Below are 22,480 nucleotides of genomic sequence, written 5' to 3'. Positions count from 1 at the left end.
TAATATATAATCCAAGGGGAAACTACAGTAAACAGAGTTAAATGTTCAAAGCACAGCCTAACACTGAACTGTCACCAATCTCCTACCTCTCCCTTTCTTCTTATGAAAAGGAGCATCCTCTGAAACAGTAGGAGCCATGACGTATTAAGTGCTTAGTATTAACTGCTTAGTGCTTTGCTAACCACTTTACATAGATTTCTAATTCTCACAACTCTATGACATAAGTTATATTACTAACTATATTCTATAGATGAGGAAACAGCTAAGTCATAGAAGTGGACCATGAACTGAACTTGGTTTAAAATTTAAGCATGGGGCTTCCCTGGTGGCACAGTGATTAAGAGTCCGCCTGCCACTGCAGGGAACATGGGTTCAAGTCCTGGTCTGGGAAGATCCCACATGCCATGGAGCAACTAAGCCCATGCGCCACAACTACTGAGCCTGCGAGCCACAACTACTGAGCCCAAGTGCCACAGCTACTTAAGCCCACGCGCCTAGAGCCCATGCTCCGCAACAAGAGAAGCCACCGCAATGAGAAACCCGCGCACCGCAACGAAGAGCAGCCCCCGCTCGCCACAACTAGAGAAAGCCCACGCGCAGCAACGAAAACCCAACGCAGCCAAAAATAAATAAATTTTTAAAATAAAAAAAATAAAATTCAAGCATATCCTGAACCATTATTTTACACTGACTCTCAAGTAGACTTTTTTTAAAAAAAAAAGGATGTGGAGGGGATGGGCAAAATTCTGCACACATATCTAAGGAATCAAATAAAAGTGATTTATTAAGAAATTCAATTTATTTAAAAATTCAATTTATCAGAAAAACCTGAAGTAACTAAACTGACACTAATATCTTAGTCCTTGGTACCCCTTAAGAATCTGGTGTAGATTTTTTAGGTATTAGTATTCAGATAACTTTCAAGGTATATTCTAGAGTTGGTACAGGTTCAGACAAATTTCCTTCACGTTCCTGAAGGCTGTACAGTAACGCCACATCAAAACAATGACCCTGAAAGTACTACAAGATGCTCTTAATTCACAATAAAAAATAAAGCTCAACATTGTTCTCTGTTAACTCAGAGATTATGAGGCTTTTTAATGAAGATAAATTAAGACAAGAGGTATACAATCACAAAATGAAATTATACTGAACTGTATTATCTAAAAATATATATAAACTGTTGTATACATTCGCCTTTTAAATTTTTAAGCAATGGAAAGTATTTTTAAACCCATTAAGTGGAGTATAACTTAAAAAATAAAAGTTACATTATTGTGGCCTGTTTAATTTGCTGGAGGGGGGAAGAAAAGGGTGAAGGTTAGGTGAAAAAACTGAGAAAGCAAGCATGCCTACAGACATAGAGGAGAATAATAAAAGAGGTGAGGGAAAAAATCAACACATTCACAAAGCAACAGCGACAAGGAGGAAAAAATAAGTATAGTAAGGAAAACAGAGACAGACACAGATTCACCCACAAAGGTGGCATAATCTTCAGCTAAGTAAAATGTTATTACCACATGAACACTCCACGCTTTGAATATAACAATTTATTGTACTATTACATGAATGCAGATAAGCAGCTGCTGAATAAAGGAACTGAATTTACATTCTTAATACCCATATTTAGATGTATAAGTACAAATCTTATTTGTAATAACTTAGCCTAAGTCTTTTTCTTAACCTACACAGTATACTAATACCAATCAAGCTAACTACATAATTTTTTCAAACAAAGGATTTTAACATTCCTCATCTTTCTATTCCCTATAAAAGGAACAAAAGCTTAAATAAGGAGAAAAGCTTAAATAAATTCTGAGCTACTTTACCTAAAACTTTATCAAATTGACAAGAACCTTAGTACTTCCCGTAGCAGAAAACTACACAACACTGGCATTTCTTAAAGCATAATACGAGATTATACTACAACTTTTCCCTTTCACTTCATCTATGGTAAAAGCTTTAGTGGGCAGAAGAAATTATTGGTCGGTCAAAAGTTCTAGTCATGACCACAGTATACAAGTGTCACCTCTCTTGATTTCCCCCTGATATTTAGTCTAGATCTAGCTCTTAGTGCAACACATAAATTAGAAAGTTAATAAAAACTAAGAAAGGGAAGAATTAGATCATCTGCATCAAAGGGGATTATTTTGTTTAATTTGACAATTTTAAACTTCGTCAATAAAACAAAGACAGAATACAAAAAACAACTTCAAACACATTCTAAGTTATAAAAAATAAACCACTTGTTATTTACTTCTGAGGAAATAATAATTAAAATCTAGTTATTTCTTGAGTTTTATTGTGGGAAATACTGTGTGCAGTACTTAACATGTTATTTCACTTAATACTTAGAACAACCCTATGGGGTATCATTAATTTAAAAGTTACACAGATGAGAAAACTGAGGCTCAAAAAGGTTAATAACTTTCTAAGGTCAAAATATTCTGAAGTGACAAAACAGATTCAAATCCAAATAATCTGACATCAACTGCCACTCTTAACCAAAAGCATACACTCTTCTTCAGAAACTAAGAATGTCCAATTTGTGATTAGAAGACATATATGTGGCGGGGTGTGGGGTGGGGGGAGAGAGAGAGAGAGAAGAGAGAGATAGAGATGATTAACACTCTTGAGTCCCAGTACAAAGACAATCTCATTAACTTCTGTAGTTCTATAAATTTTGCATTAGTGCCTATTGTTTGATTGAATATTCTGAGCTATCAGACATTAACTGGAAGAGCTTTCTCATTCAAAAAATATATTATTATAAATTACAGAATATTCTTAAGCCTAATTGATTTTTCTAAAATTTTTATATAATCAACACACCCACTATTTGTAAAGTCCATTATTTCAGTTTCTTTTTCTGTACCTTTGTTGTGTTCCACCTTTCAAGTTGTCGCCAACCTCCCTCTAGACCTCTTCCTCTTATTCTGCTAACTCTTACCAGGATTAGACTATTGCAACGGTTTGAGTGTTGAACACTTAGGTAGTACTCAAGAAAAGCATCTGATGTTAGTAATTAACACTGGATGTTAAAGTAGCTTAGTTATATTGACAGTTGTGATCTGATTAAACACCCTGAGGAAAGTTCTGAGGAAGAAAAAAATGCCACCTCAAATGATCTCAGGAAGAGAAATCAAGAACAAATTCTAAAGTACAATATTATGACTTGGAGAAACATTAGATAACACATAATATCATAGTATCTTAAAATCAGACCATTATTTCCCAAAATCTATGTAATAACTGAGGTGAAATTTTATTTCAGACTTAACTCTTCCATTAAAACTGTACAACTTCAGTTTTATAACTTCCAAGCCTCAAATGATCGTGAATCCAAGAGCCATTCTCCATACATGTCCTGTTGTCACACAACTCTGGCCTGAAAATAAAAGATGTCACAATACAAAGAATCACAGACTCGCTCACCTGCCAAACCACAACCAGGCTAAAGATAGCTCCAGGGTTCCAAGAGCAAAACCAATTCAGGTTTAAATGGAGTAACATTCAAGGACTCTCCAATAATGCAGGGCTAAGGTCAAAAGCAAAACAGGATTCACCTTAGGAATTTCACAGCTGCATCAGAATTAAAAGGTCCCTCAGGAAATTGGAGAAAACAGTGCAGTAATCTAACAATGGTGAATTATTCCAGTTGATTGTATATGAGCCTCTGGCATTAACTGAAAGATCATTAAACCAGTTGCAGAATTATTTTATTGAACTTTTCTGGTACATATTATTTCTGAATATACAATGGAATTATAGATGGGTGAAATGATCTAACAATGCTCTAAGAGTGACATTGAGAGGTATTTTAGGTAAGAGATCGTGGCAGCAGCTGCCCTCCTAGAAAAGGAACCCCCCAAATTTCCAACTTTTTGAAATTCATGACTAAATTTTTACTCTTACTTGCAAACTTCGAGACAACATTAAAGGTCATATAAACACGAAACATTCAACAAAGCACCACAAAAATCTGCATTACTGTGCTATTATAAACAAAGCTTTAGGTTTATCTAGTTCAGGAATACAAATGAAATCATAAAAAGTAAGTAGTAAGAAACACAAAATAAAATCCAAGTTGTTCTTGCATTTATGATTTGTTACATGAAAATAACATCAATCTAATCAGATTCTTCTCTGTAGGAAAAATGAAAACAAAATTACATTCTAACTAAATCCTTAATGTTCACCTTTTTTTTTTGTCTAACTTTTGTATGCGTGTTTTGTGATCCCAAACATAACATTCAACCGCGGTGTACTATTTTAAAAAGCCTAATGGACAGAGATAATAACCAATCCTTGAAAGGTAATTAATGTGATAGTTTAAATTTATCAAAGAGATTTTTGTCTTAGTAATTTTTCAATTTTACTTTCATTTTGCTGGAGGGAATATTCAACATTCTTTTATTTGACAGATATTTAGTGAGGACTAAGCGTTAAGCTCTGTTCCAGGCACTGGGAATACAATGGTTAAGGCGCACATTCAGGAGTTTACACGACTATGTGATATACGGGGGTAGGGACCAAGTATTACTTTTACCAAGGTAATGGAATTCAGCTACGTCTTTCAGTAAAATCTGGTAGACCTCTTAAGGAGATATAAAGAGTCTTTTCATAAAAACAAAACAAAAGACAAATTCACTTTTTTTTTTTTTTTGCTCCTCTGTTCTCTCTTTTTTTTTTTTTTTCCCACTTCTCACTGTGAATTAGCTTGGAGCAAATAGAGACAGTAGAAATGGGCTGACTCTTCAGTTGTAAGAAGAAGCTCATTTTAGAGCTGCCATCTCATCCAAACTGGTAGTTTTACCTGGAGTTATAAAGCACATGCAAGTAATTACCTTTTAATTACATTCTCCAACCTTTTATTCCTCTTAATTTTTCACCTTTTAATTACATAATTTGTTTTATTCTGACAAAAGACCTCAAAGCTTCAGCTGAGTGATGGCCAAACTGGCACCAGTTAGCTCTGATAGTGAATTTTCTGAGGGCAGGTTTCAGGTCAGACACAACTGCAGCACCAGAACTTAGCATGTGCCTACCACAGAGTAGGGGTATTTATGTTTGGTGAACAAAGTGATCCACAAAACTTAATCTCCAGTAGTACAAGTTACAACCAAAGCCTTATAAAAATTGTATTAAACAATTAGAATTAAGAACTTATTAATTTATTTCTTAAGACTCTACCAGGATTTTAACAATTTACCAGGGTTGATTAAAAATAAAGTATTTCTTTTCCCACAAATATTTCACACTATGTATACACAAATGACTACTAACCCTCAAATAAGTAACCTTTTTCAAAATATTTTTTGGAACTGCCCTTTCAGATATTCTCTGGAATCAATTTACCAACCACACAAGAAACCATCCTTATTATTACTCAGCAAGACATGCTCTCAGTCTATTTTTTTTCCTTTCCCTTCATTTAGTCTAGTCCCTGCCTCCCTGTAACTGCACCAATGGCCAGGGGACACCCTCTTTCTCCTGGGATCCACTGAGAAGCTAGTGAGCCATAAAGCTAGATGGAGCCTAGAACCTGAATTCATATTAGTGCAAGACATATAGAGAACAAAACTGATGTATTAACCACTAATATTTGTATAATGACTGACAGTTTACAAAGAATTTTACTCTCTATCATTTTATTTGATCTTCATAACAATGTGAGAGTAGCTAGGAAGGTGCTATTATTATCCCAACTTCACAAAGAAGGAAACTAAGGCTCAGAAAGTTCAAACAACTTCCCCAATGTCACATCATAAATAAGTGGTGAAGTTAAGACTCACCCTTAGAATGCCTAACATATAGGTCATATTTGTGTAGCCTCACTATTGTGGTAGTTGATAGACAAAGTATGCAGCACCATGACTTCAACCTATTACTCAAGTTTTAACCATTTTTTATCATGATAAAACAGAGCTGTCCACTTGCTTCAATTCAAAGTTCCCTCTCCTCACAAATATATAAGGCATTGTAATATGAAAATTAAACTTGACTCAGAAATAGAAAGTCAATGTTAGAGTTCCATCAATTGAGGGAGCACTTGATGGTCTGTGAAACTGCAAAATTTCAAAACACAATTTGAAAAACCATACCCTGAGAACCTCACTCAGGAATGCCATAAAGTCACTTAGCTTTGCCACCAAATGGCTAGTGAGTAGCCAGCATTGGAAACTGTTAACCATGATAGAACCTGTTTTCTTCCTCTTCCAGAAGCTCATGCTCCCTCCTTTTCCATTATTACTCAGCTAACAGAGCTTACTTGATCCACCTAAAACGATCTACTTCAAACATCCTCTCATACCCTTTTTTTCTCTCTCTACTCTAGACAATACTCTTTATTCCACAGTTAAACTAGAAATGACACTAAACATAAGCATGAGCACATCTAACAACGTGATTAAATTAAGAGATAAAGCACCCTTTATAATCTGCAAATGTCTATACATGTGCTGGTAGTTACTACACACAGAAATGTAAACCCATACACTTTGCAGTGGCCTTATGATTCACAAACCAATGCCTTGTATCTTTAAAACTACAAACGTCTGTACTTTAATTCCATATTTCCTCAAATAAATAAAAGTAATTTTATAAACTTGTAGCAATTAAGGCAAAACTTTTAAACACAGTGGACTAGTTAAGAAACTTTTATCAATTTCTATGAAACGCTGGTCAACAAACTTTGGAACAAACCATCTGAACACTAGTATCTCCCTACCTAGGACTCCCAAGGATGGTTATGGACATCTAAAACCTCTATTTTAATATTCTGAAATCCCAAATGGAAGACCTACATTTATCTAATATAAAGTTGTAGAGTTTAACTAAAAAATCACACATTTGCTTTTGTTTGCAATTCTATCAACCAGCTAGCTAGTTGAAAATCAGAAGTGATGAAAGACGGTATATGCGTGCTAGAATAAAAAAATATAATGAAAATAAATACTAAATAAATATAGTTTATTTATAAGCTCTCTGAAAATCTGGAATCAATGGGCGAAAAATAAAACAAAGGCCCTGTAGAATTCTTGAGACATGGTTGGCAATATTCAACTTGGTTTGTCAAAAGATGTTGTATGTAGAGTGGCAAGCCAGCCTCATTCTAGACAGTAATGTCCTTCTACTTCCCTTATAAAATCTCTTTCTCACCTCTTAACATCCTTTGACTTTTACTTTTTTTTTTTAAAAGTATTTGTTTATTTATTTATTTATGGCTGTGTTGGGTCTTCGTTTCTGTGCGAGGGCTTTCTCTCGTTGTGGCAAGCGGGGGCCACTCTTCATCGCGGTGCGCGGGCCTCTCACTATCACCGCCTCTCGTTGCGGAGCACAGGCTCCAGACGCGCAGGCTCAGCAATTGTGGCTCACGGGCCCAGATGCTCCGCGGCACGTGGGATCTTCCCAGACCAGGGCTCGAACCCGTGTCCCCTGCATTGGCAGGCAGACTCTCAACCACTGCGCCACCAGGGAAGCCCCTTAACATCCTTTGAATAGCAATGGGCCTATGCTTCTTGTTCTGGTTAGTAGCCTTTATAATGTCATTAATTAATAATTAAAGAAATAGCTCATGTCATTTAAGGAGTAACCCACCCCAAGAGTATTTCTCTTAACTAATGTATTAATCAACAAAATCAAGTCATAATTTTTTCTTAAGCACTTACTATGGGCAAGAGTGTGTGCGTGTGTGTCTTTAAAAAAAGCTCTGAAAGTCCAAAGACTCTCCCTTAATGCGCAACTCATCACATCTCAGGATTTCCCAAAGCGAAATACAAGAAACTCTGTAAGTATCTGTATTTGTCAGGGTTATCCAGAGAAACAGAACCAATAGGAAATTTTTTTAAGGAGATTTATTATGAGGGACTGGCTCACAAGATTATGGAAGCTGAGAAGTCCCACCATCTGCTGTCTGCAAGCTGGAGAGCCAGGAAAGCCAGTGGTGTAATTGAATCCAAAGGCCTGAGAATCAGGGGAGCTGATGGTATAAATCCCAGACCAAGGGCAGGAGAAGATGAAATGAAATGTCCCAGCTCAAACAGTGATGCAGAAAAAAGGGGCAAATTCCTTCTTCCTATTGTTCTACTCAGGCCCTCAACAGATTGGATGGTGCCCACCCACACTGGGGAGAGCAGTCTACTTTAACAAGTCCACCAATTCAAATCCTAATCTTATCCTCAACCAGCGGCACCATCACGGCGGTACCCAGAAATAATGTTTAATGTGGCACCCCAAGGCCAATCAAGTTGACACATAAAATTAACCATCACAGTCTCTATGCAATTTGACACAAATTCTAACACATTCTTTGACAGCAAATCACCTATCAAAAGCTATAAGAAGTCCTTTTTTAACTTCCTTTAGGCAAATCTTCCAAATTTATTTGAACCACAAAATTTTACTCCCTTAATTATTAATCTGGGACCTCTAAAAGTGCAGCAGTTTATGCCTTACCCATCTGTATCATATTTGTTAATCACAAAATCAAGAATTAGTGTTAATATATAAAAAAATCAATAAATCTGGATGGAAATAACTTAGCACAACTACAAACAATTTTTATGTAACATTTACTAATGCTCCACATTTACACACAACCCACACAACTACTAAGTTTAAATAAGTATGATTTTTATTCACTATTTTTAAAAGCACAAGTGTCAACAGGCTGGAAACTGGTTTTTATGCACAGACAACCCCTAGAGTATGCCACAGCAGTGGTGCAAATTCAGCATATTTTCCTACACCTTCTATACCTTTAGTTCTCTGTAATAATACATGCTCAGAAATAATAACCCCAGTAGTTTTTTAAAGTGTGTGTAATGAAAATTCACTAATAAATATTTCATTATATTTGAATGTTGTGAAAAATCAGATTAATTGAAACAAATTCTCAGGTAAACATCCTATACCCTAAGTCTGATATATGGAAGTTCACTCCTATTTAAAAAAAAGAGTGGGTGGGGCTTCCCTGGTGGCGCAGTGGTTAAGAATCCGCCTGCCAATGCAAGGGGACACGGGTTCGAGCCCTGGTCCGGGAAGATCCCACATGACACGGAGCAACTAAGCCCGTGCGCCACAACTACTGAGCCTGTGCTCTAGAGCCCGCGAGCCAAAACTACTGAGCCCATGTGCCACAACTACTGAGCCTGCACTCTAGAGCCCGTGCTCCGCAACAGAAGCCACCACAATGAGAAGCCTGCGCACCGCAACAAAGAGTAGCCCCCGCTCTCCACAACTAGAGAAAGCCTGCACGCAGCAACGAAGACCCAATGCAGCCAAAAATAAATAAATAAAAGAAAAATAAATTAAAATAAATTAATTAATTAAATAAAATCTCTCAAGAGAGCCGAAAACTACTCATAGAGAGCAAAATGGTCAGAGTTCTATACTGAGAGTCAGGAGATGGGATTCTAGTTTTACCTTTGCTACTAATAATTGTTTGGCCTTGGACAAGTCTCTGGGCTTCAGTTTTCTCATCTATAAAATGACTACTCACAACCGTAGATAAGATCCAAGTACCATTTAATGTGGGCCTTAATATGGAGAGGTAATCCACTGTAGTGGTTCATGATAAACTCAGCAGAGACTGCACAGGTTGGAACCCTGGCTCTTCCACTTAAAAGCTACGCACAGCACACACACACACACACACACACACACACACACACACACACACACACATAGCACTAAAGCACATCTAACTACTATCACTGACTTATTGTTTAAAATATTTCACTGAAAGATAAAAATTATTTTAAAATACAGAAGCTTCAGGGAGTTCCCCGGTGGCCTAATGGTTAGGATTCCGCGGCTTTCACTGCCGTGGCCCGGGTTCAATACCTGGTCGGGGAATTGACATCCCACAAGCCGCGTGGCACAGCCAAAAAATAAAATAAAAAAATACAGAAGCTTAGAAAGTTCAGCCTTTCCAAATCAAGACTCTCATTTTACTAGCAGGCACTGAGTTCATGTGAAAGCATTACAACTCTTCAAAGGCTGCTAATCTAAGCCAAATTTAACCAAAAGATTATCTCGTAAAATATTGTACATTAGCAACACCACTGAAAATTTATTATAAGGCTAATTATTCCCAACAAAATATCACACTAAAGGTAAAAACAGAACTTCTGCTACTTGCCTTTTTTTTTTTTTAACCTAATACTGCTAATGACAACAGAGCTTATGATATACCATAATCTCTGTGAATAAACTTAACCATGGGAATAAAATTAACTACAGGAATGAAAAAAAAGATCTGTGGAATTCAGAAATATAAAATGAACTACAAACGACTAGAAATAAGTAGTTCATGAGTTAAAAATCAACCAATAAGTATTCACCAGGCCCATCCTACACCAGGCTGTGTGCAGATTATTAAGTACAAATACCAAAGTATGAAGCTCCTCAGAGTTAATAAGGCTGGAAAGGCAAGTCCTTTATTATCACATTTTCACACAACAAAAGCCACTCATCTACATTTTTATTTCCTCGTTAGCCCAAGTAGGAATACTTCCCATTGCCCATTAAAATTGTTTGCTATCCTTAGTTCAGCCCACAAAGACGCCCAAACTAGTCCCTGACAGCTGACATTGGAATCTTCACAGGACTTAAAGTGAGTATAGCTTCTAAGATATTTCCTCAAATCCACAAGCTTCAGAATTTATCTTCAATGACCCCCACACTAGCATATACCACAACACATAACTGTGTTAACTTAGGTCAAGTACCTAGTTACATCAATTTCGTTCTTCCCCTTAAAGTACTGCTAGTAAAGGCAAACTCTACTTCTTCAAAAAGTCTGCTTTTTGCAATGGTCATCAAGCACTAGAAAAGGGAAATTGATTGGCTAGTCATAGTTGCCCTACTTCCATTTCAGGACCAAGGGAAAAAACTGTTCCACTGGGAGTACCAAGGAAGTCTTAAGCAAATCAAGAGGACAGATGCTAAACTCAACTTTCTGATTCCTACGATTTAAGCGAAAGGTGACAGGGTGTGGGAGAGGGAGGTGATGTAACTGGGCTATCTAAGTATCCCCCTGAGAAAAAGAGGTCCTCTTCACGAAACAGTCAAGGTAGGGGGTGGGAAACAAACCGCTCTGGCCGAGTGACAAACCCAGGATGCTGACCGAGCTTGGAGATGGAGGGGCCTGGAGGCCAGGGGCCCGCGAAGAGAGAGACCTCGGGCAAACCGGGGGGGAACAGGAGCCAGCAGCAACGCAGAGAGACCGACGCTGCCACAGACCAGCGTGTAAGGGGACGCCACGAAGGGAGCGGCCAGTTAGGAGGCAGCGACGGCAGGAGGGAGACCAGTGCCGGGGGCTACGGGCAAGTGGCAACTGCGAAAGAGGCACAGGCAGCCGGAGGTGGCGGGACTGTTGAGTCAGCACTGCTCCTCTTCAGGGGGAACTTGTAGGATCCCCGCTCTGCTCGGGCCCCGCTACCAAGGGTCGGACCCGCAGGCGGCGGAAATAATGTTATCCGACCGGCCGACGCCGGCCCCTTCCCCATTTCACAGGTAAACACTGGCCGCCGTCGCCGCTTACCTCTGTTAACATTATTACACCCCGGGGAAGTGAGCTCCTCCCTAGCCTCGCCGCATGGCAACAGCCGAAGCAGCAGCGAAAACTGCCTGAGCCGCCGCCAACGGCGGCAACAGCTCCTTCAGTCCTCTCCCGGGCGGCGGCTTTACTCGGCTTCGTTGGCTTCCCCCCGGCCCGGCTGCTCGCGACGGACGCGCCGCCATCTTGGAAGAGCGACGTCCGCGTCTCCCCGCGACGTGCGCTCCCATTGGCGGGCGCAGGGGCAGCCGGCGTCTCGTGACCGTCGCCATAGCGCCGGCGCGAGGGGAAGTGGAGGCGGGTGGCCGGAGACCCAATCGGCGCCAGCTGCCAGGGCCCCGGGGCAGGGCGCAGAGGCCGACTTGGGACCGCTGGGAGGGCAAAGAGACCCCAGCGCGGGGCCAGCCCGGGAGTCGATGCGCGCGTCCGCGCCGGCCGCTGATCCTCCGCCGCCTGCCGGGGTGGGTCGGCCCTGGGGTGCAGCGAGACCGGCAGAGGCCGAGGCTTCGACCGATGGCGTTGCGGACCTCGCGCGTCTCGGGGACAAGGCGGCAGATGTCCAGTAGAAAAACTTCCTTCTCGCATATCTCCGGCCCCGCGGCGACCCAAGAGCAGGAGGGGGTTGTTCGGCTTTCTCCACTGTCTGGGGCTTAAATATGATCTGAAAGTGCTCCCTGCTCAGTCCCTCTTTCCTTCTAAACTTTGACAGAAACTTTCCTTTGTCCTTACCAGTCCTCAGCGAGTTCTCTACTGGGGTGCCTGACAGGCAGTAGAAGTGATACAGGCATATCAGCTTTACCCCGGTCGTGGCAGACTGTCGCTGATTCGGTGTTTGGCCAGCACCCGTATAACAATGAGGGCTTGGTTTTGCTCTTCGTAAGAGACTTCTAAAAAATGTAAAGCCAATTTTACTTTTTAACTGCGGGCTGTACAACTTCACTGGCTTCTTGATACAGTGTGTGCGTGTGTGTTGTGTGTGTGTGTGTGTATCATGGTGAGCAAATTTCAGCACGTGTCATTGTCAATAGTCCTAACTTAAACGGGACTGAACTCTGGAACGCAGGGTGCATAGAAGCCCCTGTTACTGACACCGTTCTGAACCTGCCACTAGGCGAGTTACAGTGTGTGAAACTGAAGGCAGTCACTTCTACCTGAATTGTAATGAAAGTAATTTACCTGAACCTGTTGTCAAAGTGAATTACCCTGTTGTATGTTAGAAACCAGTTTCCATGGAAATTGACAAGTACATTTTCAAATTTGACACGCAGAATCCTTCTACCTCTTTTAAGGGGATACAGAGGCATTTAGGAAAGAAGTTCCTTCCCCTTAACCGGGACTCCCCCCTTCCCCTTCCTTAACAATAGTACTATTGTGTAAAATGAAATTTACCTAATACATTACTCTTAAATTCTCAAAACATTAAGTAAAGGCATTAGAAACTTTGTGTTACCTCTGTTGTGTCCTCATCAAGGAAAGAGAATGATTCATTTAGGTAGCCAGGTAGAAATTCAAGATAAATCCTGATTTTACTCAATTCAACTAAGTGAGGCAAAGTAATTTTGCTGTTGTTTTAATCTACATCTAATACATAATTTTCATATTACTGGGCCAGCAAAATTCTGACCTCTGCAACAGAATAAAATGTGTTACAGGGATTGACAGAATAGCCATGAATAGAAAATAAGATTGGAAAATACTCTGTGGCCTAAGATATTAAGGAAATGAAGAGATACTAGAGACAACAAGGAACCTGGAAAAAGATAACTGTTCCAACCTATAAATAAGAAAACAGAGGAGGCTCATTAATATTTAAGATACCAACTAGTAAGTTAAAACTGTCATTTAGGTATCTGGCCTGAGTATTTAATTTTCTTTTCACATGTTTTTCCCATTCCAGAAGGAAGGCATTTTCACTTATTTTAAAGGTGATAAATTAAGTGTAGGCACAACTGGAGGTTTGTACCAACCTGTAATATGACATGGCTATGCTTTTAACATTTAGAAGTTTGTCCGTAGACCTAGGAGCAAGCCAAAATCATTAGCTCCAAGTTTTCTCAAGCAGAGTTCTTTCTGTGACCTAAAAAACCCTATGTTATCTAGCGTCCCCAGTCCCACCCCACATCCACCTCTCTGACCTCATTTCTGCTAAGCACTGCTCCTATAACAGCAAGGCATCCTCTAGCCCTGGGGCCTTTGCACTGACTATTTATCTGGAAGGATCTTTCCACCAGGTACCCGCGTGGCTAGATCTCTCACTTCTGTTCCATCTTTGCTCAAATACCACCTTTTTCAAGGAAGTCTATTCTGACCATCCTTTTAAAATGTTGCCCCTCCCCCAGTGTCCTCCTAAAAGACTCCAAAAGGAAAAGGCCTAATTAAAAATGAAAACAAAATCCTTGGTGTTGAAAGAATGTTTTTTTTTTCAACTGACCATTGTGTGTTCTTATCTTGCAATTAATGGGAGAATTACTTTTACTGTCACTAGAATGCCAGAGAGAAGTTTATGACAGAATAGTAAGCTGAGCCTTTCCCTTAAGCTTATATCACTGCTGATATTTTCAATGGTGATAATGGGATGGGGGGATAATAAAGATAAAATATGTTTAGAAGAAAAGCTTTCTTATGTGTATATACCTCGGCATGAGTCAAAGTTAATTTGCTAGCAAGGGAAGCAACAAAGTAAATAAGGTATGTCATTTCAGAGATTTATGGAAGTTGGGAAAGAGAATGCTTATAGAAGCAGCTAGCTTCAAAAAAAAAAAGGAAGCATCTAATTTGGCACAGATTGCAGTTTCATTCCACGTGGTCTTAAAAGCATCCTATCAGTTGTTACAGAGGAAACCTGGGACAGGCTGACCTGAGATGCCCCTTTCTTTGGCTATCAATCAGAAATTTGAAACAAAACAAAACTATCCATCTTAAGAAACACACGATAAGGATACATCTGTGGTTGTTATTGCAAAAGGTTTGATTCCTCAACAGCAGTGTCCAGTCTAATTAACACAGGAAAGGATGACAAAAAGAGGTCAGAGGCAAAAATCAAGTGTGCGATGCTTTTAAACAGGCCACTGCCAGTGATTTCCAAACCTCCGAGCAACAATTCCTAATATCCAATTTGCCTAATTTTTTAATTTTAAAGCAAAGAAAAAAAATTCAACTACATATTCAGGTTGTCACATGTTGGCTATAATCCTTTTTGAGAAACTGGAAAAGTATAGCATCAATCTCCCAAGCAAATTGTATCTATCAAACAGTTGTCACATTTAATCTTTTGGTTTCTTAAGCCATTTTATTAACTCCAGTTTCTTCATAATGCAATGTCATCAGTGTCACCTACCACCTGTAATGAGCATTAAATAGTACCATACATTCATTAACAAGGTCCAATATCACAGCCAGTGAATCAGTATTAAAATAATGCATTGGCAACAGAGAAGACACATTCTAAGAACAGACAGCAGCAGGATATCCTGATTCTTTCTTATAGCTGTAGTATGACAACAGTAAAGCAGAAATTTCAAGGCATTTAATTAAGAGTTTTCTGAAGTCTAGCTTCAAATAGCTCAGCAGGTGCTTTTTTCTTACACAGTATTTTTTGAGGAAATACTGAGGCAACTCAAGACTAAGAGAGAAGCAGTAATAAGATGAAGTTTTGCTAACAGCAGATGCAGCCATAAAATAATAATATTCACAAGTCCACAATGGTACCAAGATCTCAATCGAAAGGACCATATTACAAATATGTAGAGTCTGTAGTGTATTTCAGAGGTTTTACTAGATCACTGACAGCCCCAGTCAATAGTTTTTAAAACAAATATTTTTACACCATAAAAATTAGCACTTTTCAAACAGTTAATTCTCAATTTTGAATACTATTTTTCAATATATGGGCCAGGTGCTGTGGGAGGCATTTCACATATATTGAACAATTGAAAAAGACCATCTCAGTAGATCTTATTACCCTCCAGGCCGTGAGTTTAGTAACATTCCCCGGATCACCTATGAAGGATACATGCTATCAACAAGATCTTGATGTTGACCTCAGTTACCTCCTCCTCTTTGAGTATAGATCTACATAAATTATTTCAAATTATTTTGCATAGGTGACTTGTCTCTTCTCCATTTTTTATTGATTCAATCATTTCTTTATATGCGTATGTACTCATAGATATTTATTTTATACTTTGGGTTAAATCCAATACTATTTTATTTGGTTGCTCAAATTGCCTCAGCTTTGGCCACTGGGAGCTCTTTCAGTTGTCCTATGTCCTTTTAGTATAATCCCATCAATGTGGGGTGGTTTTTTGTTTGTTTTTGTTTTTGAGTACTTCCTTAATTTCTCATACTACAAGATACTTCAGGCTCGTCATACTTCTGTCCTAGAATCATCCATTTCTCTAAGGAACTTTGGTTCCTTTACTGGAGAATGGTATTAGAAACCAAGATCTGTTCTTGGTTTCTAGAAACTAGAAACTAGGAACACATCTAAAAACTAGATGTGTTCTTTGCTACTGGTGGTGTCCTTTCTTTTCAGCCCTTGCAGTTGAGAAAGCAAGGAAATATATGCATGTACACTAATCTATATATATACACCTATCTATATATACTTCTGTATGGAACCATCTGTACCTATATTAAACTAAACACAAATTCATAGTGATGTCTACAGCTCTAACCCATTACCAGAAGGATCATTCTAGCCTCCTTCCTTGGCTTATCTGTAAATTTTCACTCCAACAGTGAGAAACCTGATTCCTACTATCAGCCATCCATTTACTTACTTGTTCAATTTCAGTATGCATGTATAGCTGTATCAGAATTGTTAGCCCATAACCCCTTGTGAAGTCAACTAGAGTACAGTGTCTAGGTGCAGTTTCTTTTATCTTTAGTCTTACAAACTTCAGTCATTTCCAAAGTTGCTTAGTTCAGCACCTTTCCTCCCACCCTCTTCAGTGAGGTCATTTCTTATATTGGTAATATAGTTAGATTCTCTTGTTGCAGTCTACTTTCTTTCTTGAGATTCCCCCAACCTCCTAAATAATTTGAATTTTTAAATTTGCATACCTTAAGTTTCACTCTTTGTGCTGATTTCTGACAAACGCATAGTGTCACATCATACAGAATAGTTTCACAGCCCTAAAACATAAAGAGAAACTCATAGTGAAATTACTTTTACATTTTTATGTACAGACCCAAACAACTAATGATTTTATAGAAGAAACCTCACTTGGATATAGAGATATCATAAATATATATAAATCTATATTATATACATATATAATATTAGATATATTAGGTATATAATCCTCTATAATACCTGATATTAAATTCTTACCATGTGCCAGGCTCTGTTCTAAGTGCTTCACAACAACCCGAGAATATAGGAACTGTTATTATTCCCATTTTACAAATGAAGAAATTGGGCCCCAGAGAGTTAAGTTTTTTGTCCTAGTTGCACAACTAGTAGTAGAAACAATATTTAATGAAAAAATTAATATATACATACATGTATGTATATATATACACTGTATAGTTATATAATTCAGAATTATATGTGTGTATATATTGTATTTTCAAGTACATTAAATCAGTTAACTTTAAAAACTAAAATTTTTCAATGATCCTGTCCTCAGTTTCTTCTGTGAATCATAAGAATAGTGATTGGCCTTTGACCTCCTGTTTCTGCCGTCAGCCAAAGGAGGAAATGAGAAGAGGAATCAGTACTCACAGACAGAACCTAGTATGTCCACTTATTTAAGGCTTACCTCAGCTAGTTCCATTTTTACAGGGTAAGGGTGAAATCAAAGACTGCTATTATATTGCTTCCTACTTTACTAGCTTAACAGCTAAGGTAAAAAAAAAAAAGATTGCTCTGAGTCACCAGTGTTTTTAAATGGTTACATATTACCTTAATTGGCATAAAGTTAATGAGACCTGCCTTCACCCTTGCATATATGGTAATCTTTCTGTTTTCAATAAAATTTTTAAATTTAAAAATAACTGTAATAGGGACTTCCCTGGAGGTCCAGTGGTTAAGACTTCGACTTCCAATGCAGGGGGTGCGGGTTCGATCCCTGGTTGGGGAGCTAAGATCCCACGTGCCTCACGGCCAAAAAAACAAAACATAAAACAGAAGCAATATTGTAACAAATTCAATAAGGACTTTAAAAATGGTCTACATCAAAAAAGAACTTTAAACAATTAAAATAAATTTTAAAAAACAAAAATAACTGTAAGAGATGTACGTACAATTGAATGGAAGAGTTATTAGACACATGCCCCATAATATTGGCCATGGAATGAGAAGAGTGGAAGCCTGAGAAGATTTGCATTGTGGTCCTGTCTTTGCTATTAAATAGGATTAAACCTTGAAAGTGAAAATTCATCATTTTTTGAGCTTCACTGTCTTTTTCTGTAAAGTTAAGAGCTCGAAACATATAATTAGATTAACACTAATATACTGTGTACATGAATACAGTCAGTTGTTTGAAGCATTGGGCAATGCACTGCGGCTCAAGATCAAATGCTCTCTAAGGTTTCTTTCAATTTTAAAACTGTGGTACTTATGATAGCAAGCTTTCCTATCACTTTCCTTCAACAAGCATATTCATCATCACCTTTTTCAAAAACCTTGCTACCAAGCAGAGGCTGCTGTGAACTGTTTGGCGTGTAGTAATGAACTCCTTGAATTACCACCTTTCCACTTAAAATGAGACACCTCCTACCTTATAACGGCCATGTCTGCAAATATCCATGAACAGAGAAATCAGCAGAAATGTCAAGAAGAGTTCTGGTGTATAAAAAACAAAGCAAATAATCAAATAAAAAGCATCTAAAATCACACTATTCTTGAAATCTATAGGACATTCACCTAATTTGGATAGATAGGATTTATCTTGTTCACTTAATCAGCAAAATGCTGAGGGTTTCACATTTTATCTTTAAAAATAGATGTCCTTTTTGGGTTTTCCTGTTGCTGGGGAAGTGTACTTTCTGTTGCTAACTGAGAGCTAACTGTTCTGCTTTGAATGGAAGATGTTTGTTTTTATCAGTAGCAGTGGCAGAAGGATGAATGAAGGAATCCCCTTTCTTTTTAACTTGTTTCTGTAAGTGAAATGTCTGCCTTCTGGGTAAAAGCATATGATTGGCTATTTACCAGAGTATCCTTTAATAGAATCATGGAATTTGCTCATTTGTTTACACATTACTTTATTCACTAAACCTTAAATGAGCTAACTATTCAATTTTTAAAGATCACAGGGTTATGGAATTCTTATTGAAACATCTGTTATCACTCAATCTCTAATGGTTAGAAGGTACAAAGAGATTATCATCTTCACATTTTTGTCTGATATAATTTAGCCTCAAAGGGGGGAGGGGAATAAGAAATAGATGAGATCTGACTTTCCTTTCAAATCTTATGATCATATAATTAAAATACAAGGCATCTTCCTCTTCATTTTTATGTATTACTGTTTGCGCTGTTTAGGACAGGAAACTGAAAGGGGAAATATCACAGGCAAGCAAATTTGAACAAAATATTACTTTGGTATATTTACTTTCATGCTTAAAACTGCATTAAAAAACAAAAAAATAGCCATTCTGGCTACCCTCAGCCTAAGGTAAGAATTACAGAATTATTTTTTAAATGTAATTGTCTTAACTTGAAATTAAATTCTATATTATCACCATCTTAATTGTACTGTAGTACTCTGTGAAAAACTGTTGATTTCTTAAACAAGGACTTTTGTTTTGTTTGAAGCTGTGTCTCTCGGTAATTCATCAAGTTTATACTTTATGGTTATGCCACAAATTTTGGTTACACTGAAACTCTATGCTGTGAAAAATATAATTGAGTTTCCATCTTCCAAGTTTCATTTTTTGTCTTTAGAAGTAAATTGTTAATCTATGAGCCACTGGCTTTTGGGAAAGAGGGGATATTTCATTATATCTCTCTAAATCATTCTGTGGCATGATGATGTTGCCTTGGCCTAGTCATTTCATCTTCCTCCTGGGCATTGAGGGAGATTACAAATCCTGCCTGTCTAGGTGGGGTCCAGTAACTAGCTCAATGGCATGTAGCAATCCTCCTCTCTTTCCACCTTCCAAGGTGACCTTGGATGCTACGCTAGATAATAGAGACTTCAGATGGAAGGAACCACACAGGAGAATCTGCCCACCAGATCCAAAAAAGAAAATCTTCGGACTTTGCACAAGTGACAAATTCTTTTATTATCTTGGGTTGTTGTTACCGTGTTAAAACCCTCTCTCACTCTACTTACTGACAGTAGAAAGTGTCTAACCTGAGAAATCCTCCCCCTCCTCGCACCCTCCCCACCCCATGCAAATGAGGGCACTGTTTTAAGTGATATTACTTAAGTAGATCCTCAGTAGTTCTACATTTTTTTAAGGAGAACCATTTTAAAAGTCACGGCCTGGGTGTTACAGATTAGACAGACAAACACACACACACACACACACACACACACACACACAGGCACACAGAGACAGCTCCTAAAGATTCCTGGGAGAGGCGGATGGATTGAAGACCCTGTTCCATCCACTCTTCTCAGAAAAGAAAACCAGGGAAGTTAATGGAATAGAAAAAAGAGTGAGTAAGAGACAGGCATGAACCAGAATCAAGGACCAGTTGCCCTGAAAATCCTGAGAGCCTTCCCGGAGAGTTCTAATAGCCAGTGCCCAAGTATGTGGCCAAATTAGGAACTAAGGAGGGTTCAGACCAGACCAGTGTTTGACTCAGGAATTCTATCAAAGAATGACTTCCCGGTCACTTGGAAGGTTTTGCCCTGGGGATGTCTTACAGGTACTCCTCACCTCTGACAGAGCCTCCCACACTGAACAGTTCACTTGGGAACAAGGGAACTAATGTTTTTAAACGCCTCCTCTGTGCCAGGTGCATTCTGTACCTTATCTTTAAACCTCATGGTAAGCAGTGTTGGCCCCATTTCTAAAATGAGGAAATTATGGCTCAGAAGGTTATTTAATTTGCCTAAGAGTCTTCTGCTAATAAACAGCAAATCGATTTCAACTTTCTGACTTGAAACTTAACTCTTTTTTTCCCATGATACCTCCCCCAAGCTCAGCCTCAGATCTAGGATACCCTCCGAATGGCCAATAAAAACCTGTCTCTTTTCCCAAGCATTTCCTGCTTTTTACAGTCCAGATCTCTTGAGGATCTCTTGGAATCAACTATCATTTACCTAATGATGACTTGTTTTTCCAGTTTACTCACTTTTTCCTCCTTCACATATAAGAAGAGACAAGGGTATGAGGCCAATAGCATTTTACCTGATTTCTTCTGTTAATTTGTCAAACCTAACCATAGTTCTTCTCTAATGTAAACATGCTTTACCTCTCCTGATTGTAAAATGCTAATCTCACATATTTATTGAATTTTTCTTATTGATTAGCATGCATTCCACATTCATTATTATCTTACGGAGCCTGCTCGAGGCCTCTTTATCAATAACAGCAATATGATTTTCATATGTCTGCCTCAGGCCTGTTGACCTCTGCCTTATGCCATACCTGTACATAACCAAAGGGTATCTGGCCTGTTTCTTTCGTTCTGCCTTCCTTTCCAAGTGAGGTGCCAGACTTTAGCTGTGTCGGTTCTGTTCTCCTTCACTTTTTTTCCCTCAGAGGCTTATGGTTTCGTGTTTTTCCAGATGAATTACATCTCCCTCTCCTCACCTGCTTCTGACATTGACAACTCCATCATTAATCAACTCTTCCTCTTTCTCCTTAGGCTAATCCCTAGTCCCTAAAGTATCCTACATGACCATGGTCATAAGCTGTCTCTGAGCCCCATTAGAGCAGAAAGGGATGACCCTGTGATTTGTAAACACCAGAAAGAACAAACCACAAAGTATAGGCTGTAACTTCATCAGCAAGCCTATTTTGCTGCAGCACATTGACATTTATGAGAAGTTAAGTCCAGTTGGTTTGCAAAGTCTCCCATTTTTGACATCACAGACTACTAATGTAACTTTATTTTCAGTCATTTCTGGTGATTTTTCTCCTAAGCTCCAGATAATCTTTCCCTTATGCATTAGTCTCATTTGTTGTCCCTTTTCTTTTTAACCAATTCCTCAGAAACACGTTTGGTATTCTGTATTTCACATAATTGTATGGGTTTTTTTTTGCTTTGCTTATCTTTAGAAATAAAGACACTAAAATGTAAAACGTACACTGAGGAAACCAATAAGGTTTTACAACTGTGCAACGTTTAAAAGCAACAAGTCTATATGCAACATCAAAGACAAAATAATTACTAAATGACACAATTACTACCCAGTTTTGAACTTTATTTATTCACTAATTATTCTCATTTATCCACTTCTTTTACTGATTAAAGCACATGAGGGTTTGAGTCGCCGGAAAGCCAACAAGTAGACACCTCTAGAGTCAATGCTAAATACATAAAAGTAAAGTAAAATATCGAAAGTGTTTCTCACTGTTATTTTCCTTTATTCCTATTTCTTGGCCAAAGCATACTCACTAAAAGACAGCAGTATATCTGAGATAAACCGCATTTTCCTAGTGTTCGTTGTCCCACTTTGTCTAGTATTTTAGAAAATTATTAGAGTGTGAAAGAGATTCTGATAGAGTTTATAATGTGAAGAAATAGAAGTCAGATTTTAATCACACACATCAGTGAAGGAGCAGAAAAGGCTTCCAGAGATTCTGCTTTTGCTTCCTTTTCTAACTAAAATATAAAGCTTATGGAAATTATACTTTTTGTAAATGTGATAAAATAACCTCTCAATCACTTGCACTAATAAAAAGAGAAAATGGATTTGAAAAATCCAAAATAGTGAATAATCTAAAACTTGTCAAACTATAAAGTAAAGCCATTGAAATTGGAGTGTATCTAATGCTGGATACCCACCTAGC

At 38.3% G+C, this 22,480-nt stretch overlaps 1 protein-coding gene across 7 annotated transcripts in view; it reads right to left on the bottom strand.

The window, feature by feature from the left end:
- Positions 1 to 20,024, bottom strand: part of SNX13 (sorting nexin 13) — a 152,177-nt gene extending 132,153 nt beyond the window's left edge. Inside the window, exon 1 of one of the 7 annotated variants that reach the window (XM_082398219.1) lies at positions 11,549 to 20,024. In XM_082398219.1, coding sequence (XP_082254345.1) covers positions 11,549 to 12,148 — 600 coding nt within the window. In that variant the 5' untranslated portion in view covers positions 12,149 to 20,024. The remainder of the gene's footprint in view (positions 1 to 11,548) is intronic. The other 6 variants (XM_082398218.1, XM_082398215.1, XM_082398213.1 and 3 more) reach the window with 6 other exon arrangements.
- Between the last annotated feature and the right edge of the window lie 2,456 nt (positions 20,025 to 22,480).

Source organism: Balaenoptera borealis, assembly GCF_965194805.1.
Source record: "Balaenoptera borealis genome assembly, chromosome: 7".
In the NCBI taxonomy this organism is placed as follows: domain Eukaryota; kingdom Metazoa; phylum Chordata; class Mammalia; order Artiodactyla; family Balaenopteridae; genus Balaenoptera; species Balaenoptera borealis.
The sequence above is the reverse complement of the archived record's forward strand: the minus strand, read 5'-3'. Positions and strand labels throughout refer to the sequence as shown.